The sequence below is a fragment of the Stigmatopora argus genome, chromosome 20, assembly GCF_051989625.1.
Source record: "Stigmatopora argus isolate UIUO_Sarg chromosome 20, RoL_Sarg_1.0, whole genome shotgun sequence".
In the NCBI taxonomy this organism is placed as follows: Eukaryota; Metazoa; Chordata; class Actinopteri; order Syngnathiformes; family Syngnathidae; genus Stigmatopora; species Stigmatopora argus.
In genome coordinates, this window is record NC_135406.1 from 4,428,885 (window position 1) to 4,444,592 (window position 15,708).

At 40.9% G+C, this 15,708-nt stretch overlaps 1 protein-coding gene and 1 long non-coding RNA gene across 3 annotated transcripts in view; one reads left to right on the top strand and one right to left on the bottom strand.

Annotated features, from left to right (window-relative positions):
• The window catches only part of LOC144065312 (uncharacterized), an 80,381-nt gene that overhangs the window by 56,798 nt on the left and 7,875 nt on the right, over positions 1-15,708 (top strand). The gene's annotated exons all lie outside the window — the stretch shown is intronic.
• The window catches only part of exoc6b (exocyst complex component 6B), a 26,616-nt gene continuing 10,908 nt past the window's right edge, over positions 1-15,708 (bottom strand). Inside the window, exons 19-22 of the mRNA XM_077588033.1 lie at positions 11,536-11,677; positions 9,533-9,606; positions 2,258-2,370; positions 1-224 (exon numbers count right to left, since the gene is read on the bottom strand). Coding sequence (XP_077444159.1) covers positions 98-224; positions 2,258-2,370; positions 9,533-9,606; positions 11,536-11,677 — 456 coding nt within the window. The 3' untranslated portion in view covers positions 1-97. The remainder of the gene's footprint in view (positions 225-2,257; positions 2,371-9,532; positions 9,607-11,535; positions 11,678-15,708) is intronic.

Here is a 15,708-nt window from a genome sequence, read left to right on the forward strand (position 1 = left end):
GCAGGTGGATTAGAACTTTTATTGTGAAGTGAAAAGAAGCCAGTTAGTGCGGCTAGTCAGTGTCTGCATAGATGGGGGGTCCGATGGGGGGGTCCGTTCAGGCGTGGTGTTGCGCGATGAGGTTGCGCAGCTGCCGGACCACGGCGTCGATGAGCTTCTGCCTGTCGCGTTCCGTCTTTCGGAACTGCGCGAAGACCACGTTCTTCCGGCTGCTCTCGCGTAACCTGCAAAAAAAACGTCAATTACTCGTCATGGAAACGACCCACGCTATTTGAACAAACTCCTGCAATTGGCCGGTTAGCGTGAGCGGTGAGTGGCGCTATTTTCCGGATTATAGATCGCACTTTTTTTGCATAGTTTTTACTTTGACATTAGAATAGTTTGGGGAGGAGTTTCCTTAGTGGGGATATACAAAAAAATATTGTTCGATATATTTATTTTAGGTTGAGATGCTCATTTATATTTGATGTTCATTTTATTGTTGTGATTGCAATGTGTTAGCGTTTTTAGCCCAGTGCGGGTGAACTTAAATTGACCTATGACCTTTTACATGAAAACTTTTGATTGACAGGGATTGTACCAACCGAAAAGCAAATACCGTATTTTCTCGCATATAAGCCGCACCCTTAAAATTGCCTTAAAATTGTTAAATTTTAAAATTTCTCGCGTATAAGCCGCCCCTTGGTTCACAATTTTCACCGCCATATTCATGGTTTTAATAGGGAGTACAAATTTGGAATTTTTGTCTAATACCGTATTTTCTCGCATATAAGCCGCCTCCGCGTATAAGCCGCACCCTTAAAATTGCCTTAAGATGGTTGAATTTTACAATTTCTCTCGTGTAAGCCGCCCCTTGATTCACAATTTTCATTTCCATATTCGTGGTTTTAATAGGGAGTACTAATGTCTTATTTTGAAGGGCAAATCTTAAGAAAAATCATTGCATGTGCTATTTCTGAGATACTGTATAAATCAGGCTGTTGTTGTTTTTCACGTTTTATGCAAGATACGTGTATTTTTTGTCTTGACGCCAAAATACTTTTTGTTTCGCGTTTTATCTTTTCTTTATTTTGAAATAGATATCCATATCCACTTTTTTCATAGTTTTTACTACTACATTAGAACAGTTTGGGGAGGAGTTTCCTTAGTGGAATATACCGAAAATGCTCATTTATATTTGATGTTCACCATTTTTTTGTTGTGATTGCGATGTATTAGCGTTTTTAGCCCACTGTGTGGGTGAACTTAAATTGACCTATGACCTTTTACATGAATACTTTTGACTGACAGTGAATGTACCAAGCAAAAAGGAAATACCGTATTTTCTCGCATATAAGCCGCCTCCGCGTATAAGCTGTACCCTTAAAATTGCCATAAAATGGTTGAATTTTACAATTTCTCGCGTATAAGCTGCACCTTGATTCACAATTTTCACCTCCATATTCATGGTTTTAATAGGGAGTACAAATTCGGAATTTTTGTCTAATACCGTATTTTCTCGCGTATAAGCCGCACCCTTAAAATGGTTGAATTTGACAATTTCTCGCGTATAAGCCGCCCCTTGATGCGCAATTTTCACCGCCATATTCATGGTTTTAATAGGGAGTACTAATATCTTATTTTGAAGGGAAAATCTTAAGAAAAATCATTGCACGTGCTCTTTCTGAGATACTGTATACATTTTTTTGTATTTATACTGATGTTCAACATTTTATTGTTGTTGTGATTGCACTGTGTTAGCATTATCCGGATATAGGATTCGTTATCAGTGTTTATTAAAGCCGTTTTTCAAGTATCAGTTTTGGTTGCAAGACAGTATTAGACTGCAAAAATGTTAAATGAACAATTCTGTTAATTGAATAAACCAAAATAAAAATGATTAACATAATATTAGTTATATTATGTGCAACACTATAAAAAATAACGATTAAGGCCCTAAAATAAAAAGCCCACTGATACCAAAGTGCGATTTTACCATCCGAAAAATGTATTTTTTTCAGTGTGTGATGCGTTTTTTTTGTGTTCCACTCGTATTTGACCTCCCAAGACAAACAAGTGAACAAGCGAGAGCGTTGTTAACAAACACGTCAACGTTACGCCGGCGCTAGGTCGCCGGCCCGTGCCGAAAACAATACTCACGGCTCGGACAACCTGTCGGCACGCGACGAACAAACATAAGGAAAGAAAAGAAAAAGGGAAAGAAAGACACTGAGAACCGCCGAGAGCGAAGACGTCTCGCCCTCGCCGGTTCACTCACTTCTCCAGCAGGGCGAGCGCGGCGTGCGGGTTGACGCGCAGATACTTGCAGCTAGCTTTTCCGTAGTCGGCCAGGTAGGCGGACCAGTCCCATTGGGTGAAGAGCTCCAGGATCTAAAAAAAAAAAACAAGGCGACATGATGACCCACATCTCAAAGTGTTGCATAACCCGCCACTAACGCGAACCCCTCCACCCTCCACCGATGGCTGCCTCCGAGAACACGCGAGCCGGGAGCCCCAGTGAACTCTGGGTAACACCAAACACACAAGAGAGAAACCATATGTGAGAGAGGGATGAGAGAGGACGAGGGGGATGCAGAGGGATGGCGAGCGAAACCACATGTTGGGGGAAGGGAGCCGCGGAAAAGAGTGGAAATACACAAAGCCACTTGGACAACAGCCGCCAGCGCCTTTGAGCGGGCGAAGCGCGCGGCGTCGGGCCGGCGCGACCAGAAAAGTTCCGCCAGACGGCGGCGTGGGGGAGAGGCGCAACTTACGGACCGCTGTTGTTTTTTTTTTTTCGAAACTGAATGGGTTAGATGGATTTTTTTGGGGGGGTGGTCCATATATGGAAAAAAAAATGTTCTACACTTTTTGTCATTGCAATGCAATTGTGTTGAGGCTGATTCTTGCAGTGTAAATCATTTGGTCGAATGTCGTTGAAGTAAGTTAGGCAGTAAGTTAAGTACTACATTCTAATACGTAATTATATTTGCTCAACAAAGTACGTTTAAATTAACAAGTCATAATTTTGAAATACAAACACTGTATATGCCTATATGTATATATACAACATATGTATATATATATATATGCATATATATGTATGTGTATATGTATATATATATATACATGTGTATATGTATATATAGAGGTATATATATGTGTGTATATGAATATATGTATGTATATATATATGCATATATATACACGTGTATATGTATATATAGAGGTATATATATGTATGTGTATATATATATATATACATACATACACACACATATACACACATATATACACATGCATATATATATATACACACATACATATATATATACACATACATACATATATATATACATAGTATATATAGACACATATAGACATATACATATATATACACACACATATAGACACATACATATATATACACATACATATATACACATACATATATACACATACATATATACACATACATATATATACACATACATATATACATATATATATATATATACAAATATATATATATATATATACATATACATATATATATATACACAAATATATATATATACATATACAAATATATATATATATACACAAATATATATATATATATATATGTATCTATCAATATATATATGTGTGTGTGTATAAATATACACATATATATATATATATATATATATATATATATATATATATATATATATATATATACGTATACATATCAATCAAAAGCCTTATATATACACACATATATGTGTGTATATATATACAAATATATATATGTATATACATATATATACATATATATGTGTGTATATATAAGGCTTTTGATTGATTGATATGTATACGTATATATATATATATATATACATATATATATGTATGTATATTTATACACATACACACATATATATATATTGATAGATACATACATATATATCATACTGAATGTAAATATCGTGACCTATATTATCCAAAATATGGTCTCTATAATGTTTGTTTTTTGTGGCAAAAAGTGACTTGCCCTATAAAGAAATAAAGCCAAAACATTGATTAATCCAACAACAATATATATACCATTTAAAACAGCTGGTTGAACCTGAACCCGAACTCAGTAAAAAGATTTGCGGTGGTGACTGACTTTCTTAAAAATACTAAGATTTTAAAAACACGTAATGTTGGCTGCCATTGAACTAGATTTTCAGTTTTACGACTTTTGTCAAATGGCCATTCCAAACAGTAGTTCACATCCAACCCCTTTAACCTTATTCCATAAATTGAATTAGAAATACACGGCGGACAAGCCCACAAAGATGTCCGCTGTTGTGCAAACAGGAAACTGGCGAGCGCAGGTGTTATCGGCTCGGCCGCCCGGTCCGACGCTGTTGTCATGACCACTGGCTGACCCGTCGTCACGGCGATAAGGCCCGGCCACAGACGGGGCAGGAAGTTGAGGCGGGGGTCGAGAGGAACGCTCGCCGACCTCTCCCACACCAACACGAGCTTGAACTCATAAATCCCGCAGATAAGCGCGCTTTTACTTTCCGTCGTCGTTTGGGTGGACCGCGGGGGTGCCGTACACGCTCACACTCATCAGATAAGACCGTTTGCTCGGCTCTTAAGACAGCGTCCCCCCCTCCGTGGCACCCCTGACCCTCATTTCATCGCCCTTCAACCCGAGATAAAAGTAGCGCTTACTCTCAAATATGATAGTCAACTCAGCATTTCGCGCTGTGTTTTTAGGCCACTGTGCGGGTGAACTTAAATTGACCTATGACCTTTTACATGAAAACTTTTGATTGACAGTGAATGTACCAAGCGAAATGGAAATACTGTATTTTTTCGCGTATAAGCCGTACCCTTAAAATTGCCTTAAAATGGTTGAATTTGACAATTTCTCTCGTATAAGCCGCCCCTTGATTCATAATTTTCACCTCCATATTCGTGGTTTTAATAGGGAGTACTAATGTCTTATTTTGAAGGGAAAATCTTAAGAAAAATCATTGCACATGGTATTTCTGAGATACTGTATGAATCAGGCTGTTGCTGTTTTTCACGTTTTATGCAAGATACGAGTACCATATTTTCACGACTATAAGGCGCACATAAAAGTCTTAAATCTTCTCCAAAATAGACAGCGCGCCTTATAATCCAGTGCGCTTTATATATGGACCAATACTAAAATTGTTATCACGATAAAATAAAATGAATCAGTTGATAGGGTACACCGACTCTACTATTTTCCCGTAGACAAAGTACTGCGCAGTGACAGCTAGGATATGTAGTAGATCTTTGTCAATACACCCAATGGATTGTGGCCTGTATACATCGACATCAATACAGCTTGACGAAGCATGGAAAGCACCATTGGAAAAGTTACGCTAGCTACTAGCTAGCTACTAGCTAGCTACTATTTGCAAATGGATTGTGGCCTGTATACATCGATATCAACACAGCTTGACAAAGCATGGAAAGCACCATTGGAAAAGTTACGCTAGCTACCAGCTAGCTACTATTTGTGAATGGATTTTGGCCTGTATACATCGACATCAATACAGCTTGACAAAGCATGGAAAGCACCATTGGAAAAGTTACGCTAGCTACTAGCTAGCTACTATTTGCGAATGGATTGTGGCCGCCTGGACGAACGTATAAAACTCAGCGTTTTCAATGACTCATTTGGACAATTGTTCAATTCGGACACAGAAAATGAGGACTTTGATGGATTTGTGGGTGATGATGACGTGAGTAAGTTGTAAAATGGCTAAATAAAGTACAACCGAACTCAGTTTTGCTTCCGTTGCCTTTTTAAAAACGTGTTTTTAGCGTGTGGGTGTAGTGTGTATGTTTAAGATGGTGTATGTTTTGCCATGCCTGGCTGCGTCTATAAAAACGGTGCGTCCTTTGTGTGTGTAAAATACAGAAATAGCACTCATTATTGACACTACGGCTAAAAATACGATGCGACGTATAGTCGTGAAAATACGGTATTTTTTTTCTTGACGTCAAAATACATTTTGTTTAGCATTTTATCTTTTCATATTCTTTATTTTGAAATGTTCATATCAGCCGTATTGTTTTGCGTTATGGCGTTTCGTGCATGTCAAGTCTAATTTGTGCGTATATAAGCCGTACCCTCAATTCATTCATCATTTTTTAGCGACAAATATGGCGTATATGCGAGAAAATACGGTATTGGGGGCACATCAAGGCTTTTGTGTGTCCCATCAAAATTGCGCTACTTTTTGATTGTCAACGCGGTCACGTTGGTGGCGTGGCATTTACACGTCCGTCTGCCGCTCATCCTCCCTTTTCGGCCTTTTTCACCCGAACTATTGAAGCCCCTTCACCCACCCACCCCATGCGAGCGCTCACACGCTTGAAGGGAAGTGTCGGCCTCCCGAGGAGAGCGAGGGGGAGCGAGGTCGAAAGACCACCCTGTACGTATCACTTTCACCTGACTGGACGCTTTCACCCGCCATCAGCATCTCGACGCATACAGAACCGGGCCGGGGTCGGTTTTTGTTGTCGTTTTCGCATTCGGACCAGAAAGTGAAAACGGCGAAGGATTTGCATGCGTTTTCCTCGCAAATTGATGGGATCAATTCTGGTTGTGACATCACAACCAGAATTGTTGGACCCCAAAAAAGCGAGTGTTACCTAAGGCATTGTTTTAGACAGAATAACAGTTTTATTTTTTTTTAGGTTATGTACTCGGCGAACCTTGTGTTATAGCTCCGCCCCCCTCGCAAATTGATGGAATTAATTCTGGGTGTGACATCACAACCAGAATTGTTGGACCCCCAAAAAGTGGGTGTTATACCTAAGGCATTGTTTTAGACGGAATAATATGTTTTAATTTTTGGGGGGGGTTATGTACTCGGCGAACCTCGTGTGTTATAGCTCCGCCCCCCTCGCAAATTAATGGGATCAATTCTGGTTGTGACATCACAACCAGAATTGTTGGACCCTAAAAAAGTGGGTGTTACCTAAGGCATTGTTTTAGACAGAATAACTGTTTTTTTTTTTTTTAGGTTATGTACTCGGCGAACCTCGTGTTATAGCTCCGCCCCCCTCGCAAATTGATGGGATCAATTCTGGTTGTGACATCACAACCAGAATTGTTGGACCCCCAAAAAGTGGGTGTTATACCTAAGGCATTGTTTTAGATGGAATAACTGTTTTAATTTTTTTTTAGGTTATGTACTCGGTGAACCTCATGTGTTATAGCTCCGCCCCTCTCGCAAATTGATGGGATCAATTCTGGTTGTGACATCACCAGAATTGTTGGACCCAAAAAAGTGGGTGTTACCCAAGGCATTGTTTTAATTGGAATAACTGTTTTAAAAAAAAATTTTAGGTTATGTACTCGGCGAACCTCATGTGTTATAGCTCCGCCCCCTCGCAATGGCACGAATGATGGCGTCATTGCCATCCAAAATTGGGACCGTAATTAAAATATGACAAACTCAGGTGTCGTTTTGATCAAACAAAATGGACATTGATGGGGAATATTCGATTTAATACTAAATCGTCATGACTTTTGCACGTTTTAATGCAATTTCGCTGCCGTTTTTGGGCGCCGGTCAAATCAAGAAGAGAATTGAATCAGTCCAATTGATCAACTACGAAACGTGGGACCACACAACGACCCGTCAGCGTGATCGATCGGGCCGGAGCGCACGATAGTCCGTGTGAACGCTGGGCGAAGAATGCCCGTGTGAAAAAGGACGGCCGGACGCATGACGCACGCGAGGTATGAAAAGCTCCCTTTGATATGATAAGAATGGCGTGGAAAAGAAAGCCGAGCGAGGAGACGGACGGAGGGACGAGATGAGGAAGAGGAGGATGAAGCCGAGGCACTGCATCATCCCGACAGGCGCAGAAAGAGAAGCGAGGCGGGGAGAAAAGCGGGATTGTGACAGGCGGGATAAAGGGCTATCCGTCTCTGTCCGTCACCTCATTCATCCTTCTCGCTCCGTCCTGCCGGCCCATCCGTCAAATGCTGTCAAACGCACACAGGCCTAACCTCACCCTCCGGAGTCCCCAAAAACCACCAACGGCGGTTCTCTTCGACCCGCCGCGCTTCCTGCCGGGTAACTCCGTTGACAGCGATAGACAGAACAGTCACCATACCGTCGTGTTCTCTCTACGTTAGCTCGATTAGCTTGCGTAGCTTCTTTTGGATTGAAATCCACTCGAGAAAAGGCCAAATGGAGAAATTACGCTATGTTCTCGCATATTAGCCACCTCCGCATATAAGTCGCACCCTTAAAATTGCCTTAAAATTGTCAAATTTTACAATTTCTCGAGTAGAAGCCGCCCCCAGATTCACAATTTTCACCCCATATTCATGATTTTAATAGGGAGTACAAATGTCCAAATAGACCTGCACGCAATTACCGTATTTTCTCGCATATTAGCCGCCTCCACATATAAGCCACACCCTAAAAATTGCCTTAAAATGGTCGAATTTGACAATTTCTCGAGTATAAGCCGCCACCGATTCCCAATTTTCACCTCCATATTCATGGTTTTAATAGGGAGTACTAATGTCTTACTTTGAAGGGGAAATCATCGAACAGTCACTTGAGCAGTACAACCAATTTCTATTGTTTTATGCCACCCATGAATTGAATTGAATGCTTTTATTGTCATTATGTAAGTATACTGAGATTTAAATTGAAATATTTACCGTATTTTCTCGCATATTGACCACCTCGGCGTATAAGCCTTAAAATTGTTGAATTTTACGATTTCCTCTCGTATAAGACGCCCCCGGATTCACAATTCAAAAAGGAAGTCAGGTGAGCAGTACAACCAGGAAGTGTAGTAAATAGTGGTCAGGTTTGTCATCCCTAGGTAAGATGGTGGCGCCCTGAGCAAGCAATGGCAGGCATAAGTGAGTTATTTCACGTTTTATGCAAGATAGTTTTTTCTTTTGCTTGAATTTCATTCATAAACTATCTTTTCTCCATTTTGGAATAAATTACCGTACCGTCTTGCGTTATGGCGTTTCGTCTTTTTCACCTTGCAGTTTCGTGCATGTCAAGTCTAATTTGTGCGCGTATAAGCCGTAGCCTCGATTCAGTCATCAATTTTTTTAGCAACAAATACGGCGTATAGGCGAAAAAAATACGATTGGTCCCAATGAGTCTTCTGCTTTGACCCCGCCCACTCCAAAAAGTATCAAACCCAGAATGCAGATTTTTGCAGTACACTAGCATGCTATTTTGTCCTATTGTTACACCGCATGGAACAAATATGAAATGTTCAATTTGAGTGCTAACAATAATTTGCAGTGATTTTTATGTTTGAAATGGTCGTCATTTTATAGCACATTTAAGCTCGCTATTTTCTTTCTATTACATATTTGTGGCGTATCGAAAATAAATTAACAAGAAGGTTACGTAGGGGTGGGGGGGGTGCTGAAGGACGTTTGCCCAAGGAGGATGGGCGGAAAGGATGAAAGCAGGAGGAGGGGGGGGGGGGGATAGTTGAGGAACGAAGGAGAAGACCTACGACGTAGACAAAGACCTACTTGTCTCAAGTCACTGAAGGCCAGAAGCAACGTGTCACCCTGGAAGCCTGCGACCGGGCCGGCTCTGGCAAAACCTGTGGGAAAAACACAAACGGTCCACCCCCGGAGCGAGGGAAGAGAGGGGGAGGAGAGGGGGAGGGAAAAAAAACCAAGAATAAAAGACCTGGTTAGATTCGCTATGCATCAGGACAGATTGGCAGACAAATGACGGGCCAGGGGGGGGTGCGGGTTGGGGGTAGGGGGTGGCAGTTCGAGTCATGTCAGAGAGGGGAGTGTGTATATGTGTGTGTATCTATGTGTGCTGGGGTCTTGGCGTCACTTGGCAAACAAGCCCACCGGGAAGGAGAGAGGCGGCCGGCAAAAAATGATTGGTCCCTCGTTGACGGCGCTAGGCGTCCCATCCATGTCCGATGGAGTGGACGCCCGTTGTCGTCAACGGCAATGAAAGTTGGACCTTCCAATTCAGAACTCGTTGGCATCCAATCCATTGCCATTGGGTGGGTTTGTTAACTTGTACTTTAATCGTAATAATTTTGAGATAACTGTACATTGGGTAACCATGGTTTCCAGGCTTTTCTTTTCGCCCCAAAATGGCGGTCGGATTACACGCCTGCCATCTCCGGTGACCCCGTGACACACAAAAAAAGCGGTCTCGCTGGCAAGCGCGGACCCCGCCGACTCAACTTATTCCCCGTCACTTAGTCTGTCACTTCCTTCCTGCGGCGGGCGGCCATCTTAAAGTGCGTTTGAAGGCCAAAGTTCACCTCTAATCCATCCTTTTCAACGTCCACGCCGGTTTTCATTCCCCTCGTTCCTCCCGCGTGTTTCTCTCTTTTGTCTGCTGTACTTGTCTTTTTTTTTTTCCGTCTCACACCTCATTCATTTAATCCTATTTTCCCTCAGCCCCTTTCATGGCGTTGCCCCTTTTGTCCCCTTTTAATCCATTTTAAATTGTGTCTTTGGGGGGAAAAGTTCCGATTTTCGGCCCAGCAGGGAGTGGATGTGTTGCTTCACATCGCCCCCTATGGGTGGAAAGCAAACGACATGTGCAACAAGTGAGATAAAAAAAATTGCATTAAGTGTTTGTCGCGGTAGCATCGTTAGCAGGCTAACGTTAATAGCGATAGCGTAGGACAACTACTACCGAAATTCCGCTACTAGCGTTTAGTCCAGACATGGGCAAACTACGGCCCGCGGGCCATATACGGCCCGTTATGCTTTTTAATCCGGCCCGCCGACGTTGTCCAAATTATAGTAAAAATCAATGACCTCATTCATTTCCCTGCAATACCCTCGTTTCCCTGATAGATGACGCACAAGCCTAGTAAAAGTATGTAAATGTGTGTGGGAGCTACTTGAGAATATGGACACATTTCTGAACATTTAACTTTTACTGTGGACATCCTGATATAAATGAACGAACTGAATGTGAAGCTACAAGAGAAAAAACAGTTTGTGCATGAAATGCAAGCAAACCTTCCGCCTTCAAAACCAAGCTGTTTTTATTTTTCAAGCAAATATCAGACAAATCATTTGCTCATTTCCCCGCACTGGTTGCGTTATAAGAGGCCCCCGCATGTGAAAAAATACAGGAAATCATTGGATGACCTGCATGATGGTGTCATGTCCTTTCTCACAAGACCCGGAAACGGTTCTACAGGAGTTGCAGTTGGAACTGATTGAGGTTCAACTCCCTGAAAGTCCCTGCTTCATTAAGTGCAGCCAAATTTCCAAACATCCAGAAGATGGCACAGAGGATTCTGGTGTTATTTGGCTCTACATGTGTGTGAGAACAGACCTTTAGTCTGATGAAAACCAAGAAAGCACCCCATAAATCCCAGATGAGTGATGAGTATGTTCATACTTTAGTCCTTTTTTTCCTGTTTATGTCTCATATGTACTGTTAGCGGATGCAGTTTTTTATATGTATCGTATCTTGTGCTGACCCGGCCCGTCTGTCAAAGTTTGCCCAACCCTGGTTTAGTCCAATTTAAGGCGCTTACCTTCACACTCGTCGACGTCGGCGTTGAGCTGATGCAGCGCCCCCATGGAGACTTGTTTGACCTCGGGGTCGAGCAGCAGCTGCAGTAGCGACGTGGAGACGTGCTTGCACGCCGACATGCACGCCGTCTGCGCCACTTTGCCCTGAAGAAGAGTACCGGGTAGACTCTTAAAAACGGAGGCGCGAAACCCGATCTCGCGGCCCGCCGGTCCGCGACGGCTTCGCTTGGCGTGGAAATTCAATTACGCACGTCGTAGGAACACACACACCGGACGTCCGTACACACACGGAACCTCGGGGTCAGTCATAATAGGGTGAGATTGAGCGTGAAACGAGCTAATTGTCGTGACATGGTTCGGACTGACATGCGAAAACCAGTGGCGGGTCGTGCATTGACTACCTGGGGACGTAATCCACTTAAAAGGACCGCTATCTCGCCAAAATTTTAGAACCCGGTGGTACAAGATGGTAGTAAAACGGCAGATGGCCCTGAGATGTTTCAAACTGAAACTCAACTCGTTTTGTGGCTTTACGTCAGGACACACACAAACGGGACACAAACTGCATGCTGCCGACGCCAATACCGGGTCAGAACGTGGGGAACAGTGGAAGGGTTATTAGCAAGGGGGTCATAAAAATACTCACCGGCAAGATAGCATGTTCTATGGGCGCTCCCTAAATGGCGAGAAACATAAACCACAAATAGTGGTAATATATAATAATATTTGTTGTTAGGTAGATTTTGATCAGTCCCTCAAAAAGTATACAATGTGAATGATGTTTGGGAAGTTTATTACCCTCTATGGGAAATAAACTAACACCATAGAATTTTGCACTTTTGTGAACTGAAATACAAATTACATTTTTTAAATGCCTGCTATCTTAATACTAATTTAGAATTATAAATGTTTTTCAGTAAGTTTATTACCCTCTATGGGAAATAAACTAACACACACCACAGAATTTTACACTTTTGTGAACTGAAATACAAATTAATTTTTCAAACACCTGCTATCTTAATACTAATTTAGAATTATAGATGTTTTTCAGGAAGTTTATTACCCTCTATGGGAAATAAATCAACACACCATAGAATTACGCACTTTTGTGAACTGAAATACAAATTAAATGTTTCAAACACCTGCTATCTTAATACTAATTTAGAATTATAGATGTTTTTCAGGAAGTTTATTACCCTCTATGGGAAATAAACCAACAGACCATAGAATTACACACTTTTGTGAACTGAAATACAAATTACATTTTTCAAATGCCTGCTATCTTAATACTAATATATAATTATAGATGGTTTTAAATAAGTTTATTACCCTCTATGGGAAATAAACTAATACACCCAACAGAATTTTACACTTTTGTGAACTGAAATACAAATTACATTTTTCAAACGCCTGCTATCTTAATACTAATTTAGAATTATTGCTGTTTTTCAGGAAGTTTATTACCTTCTATGGGAAATAAACTAATACACCCAACAGTATTTTGCACTTTAGTGAACTGAAATACAAATTACATTTTTCAAACGCCTGCTATCTTAATACTAATTTAGAATTATAGATGTTTTTTCAGGAAGTTTATTACCCTCTATGGGAAATATGTTTTTCAGTAAGTTTATTACCCTCTATGGGAAATAAACATACACCATAGAATTACACACTTTTGTGAACTGAAATACAAATTACATTTTTCAAACGCCTGCTATCTTAATACTAATTTAGAATTATAGATGTTTTTTCAGGAAGTTTATTACCCTCTATGGGAAATATGTTTTTCAGTAAGTTTATTACCCTCTATGGGAAATAAACATACACCATAGAATTACACACTTTTGTGAACTGAAATACAAATTACATTTTTCAAACGCCTGCTATCTTAATACTAATTTAGAATTATTGCTGTTTTTCAGGAAGTTTATTACCCTCTATGGGAAATAAACCAACACACCATAGAATTACACACTTTTGTTAACTGAGATACAAATTCCATTTCATTTTTCAAACCTGCTATATTAATACTAATTTAGATTTATAGATGTTTTTCAGGAAGTTTATTACCCTCTATGGGAAAGAAACTAAGACACCAATGCTAATACTAACATAATTATAGATGCTGTTGCATAAAAACTACCAACCCCCTCCAAAAAATGAAGGAAATAATGGCAAACATAATAATAGTTTTCATGTCTCTCATCTAACTTAACAGTTAGCTTTGGCCAAATTTACCATCTGTAATATTCTTAAGGGATTTGATGTGGCTAAAATGACTGTTTTAAATCAAAGACTTCAAATTATAGAGCAAGAACATTCATGTGCTCTTGAACTTTGCCAGAACTAAACCCATCCAAACAATGTAAACAAAACACTGGAAATAAAAGATCACTCAGGTTTGAGAAGACGCGACCATGGGCGAAGCGCCTTCCCCCCCGCGCGTAACCATCTCCTCATGGTCACGCGGTAAAACACTAGCAGGATATGACTTTTGAGCAAGTCCACTTCTCTCATTTCAGAGGGTCATGCCACTCAGATTTACTGATCCACAGCATCCGATCTGCTTAGGCAGCCCCATTCTGTGTGTGTGTGACAGGGTCACGTCCGGGGCTTGTGGGGGTGTAAAAAAGCTCCTTAGAAGTGCTGAAACACACTGGTCGACGTGCGCGTGTAATTTTAACTCGGCTAGCTCAAAGCCACGGCGGGCGATGTGACTCACGGGCGAGCCGACGCCCGTTCATGGAGTTAATAACCTGAGCCGCGGCTAAGAACTGCAATCAACCGCGCTAACGAGCTTACGCAAAACCAACCGAAGCGCCTAGCAAGCAATGAGATGAGCAAATTTCTGTTTTATTATGCCACCCATGAATGCTTCATTGTCATTATTTAAGGGTACTCGGACGTTTGGTAGAAGGGACGTTTGGTAGAAGGGACGTTTGGTAGAACGGACGTTTGGTAGAGCGGACGTTTGGTGGAACGGACGTTTGGTAGAGCGGACGTTTGGTAGAACGGACGTTTGGTAGAACAGACGGTTGGTCGCCGGGTTGTTACTGTTGAAACCAGCTCTTAAAATTATAATCATGAGAGAGAGAGAGTTTAATATCTAAATATCTAATATTAAAATATCAACAGTAAAGTCTCATATTATGACAGTAAATGTCATAATTTGACAGCAAGCGAACCCGGCGATCAAACGTCCGGTCGGCCAAACGTCCGGTCGGCCAAACGTCCGGTCGGCCAAACGTCCGGTCGGCCAAACGTCCGGTCGGCCAAACGTCCGGTCGGCCAAACGTCCGGTCGGCCAAACGTCCGGTCGACCAAACGTCCGGTCACATTATTTAAGTGTAATGAGATTTAAATTGGAACATTTACAGTATTTTCTCGCGGTCTAGTTTGTCATCCCTAGGGAAGATGGCGGCGCCCTGAGCAAGCAATGGCAGGAACAAGTGAGTTTTTTCATGTTTTATGCAAGATATGGTTAATTTTTTCATTTGAATTTCATTCATAAACATCAAAATTAATTTTGTTACACGTTTTATTTGTTTATCTTTTCTCTATTTTGAACAAAATTACCGTATCGGCCGTATTGTCTTGCGTTATGGCGTTTCATCTATATCACTTTGCCATTTCTTGCATGTCAAGTCTAATTTGTGCGCATATAAGCCATTTTTTGGGGTTACAAATACGGTTTATATGTGAGAAAAACCGGTAAATAAAAAAAAAAGATCCCTTTTTTGTAAAATCATTATTTAGACCAGGGGTGTCAGACTCCGGTTGGTTCGCGGGCCGCTTTAACGTAAACTCGATTTCATGTGGGCCGGACCATTTTAGATATAATATTTAGATTTGTTTTTTTATAAATGGATTAAAAGCCCTGAATATTCCGTTTTTTATAGATCTAAAACAATGTTTATTTTAGCTTTTTATATATTTTTAGATTTTACAAAATGATTTTTGAACTAAAAACACAGAAAAAAATGGATTAAAAAATTACAATTATTGATTTAAAAGGGGGAAAAAATCAGGAAATTTAATATACATCTCTACTCTTCATTTTAATTTGATCCTAAAACAGAAAGTCGGCACTCATGATTTACTTTCCCGGGCCACACAAAACGATGCGGCGGGCCAGATTTAGCCCCCGGGCCGCCACTTTGACACGCAATTTA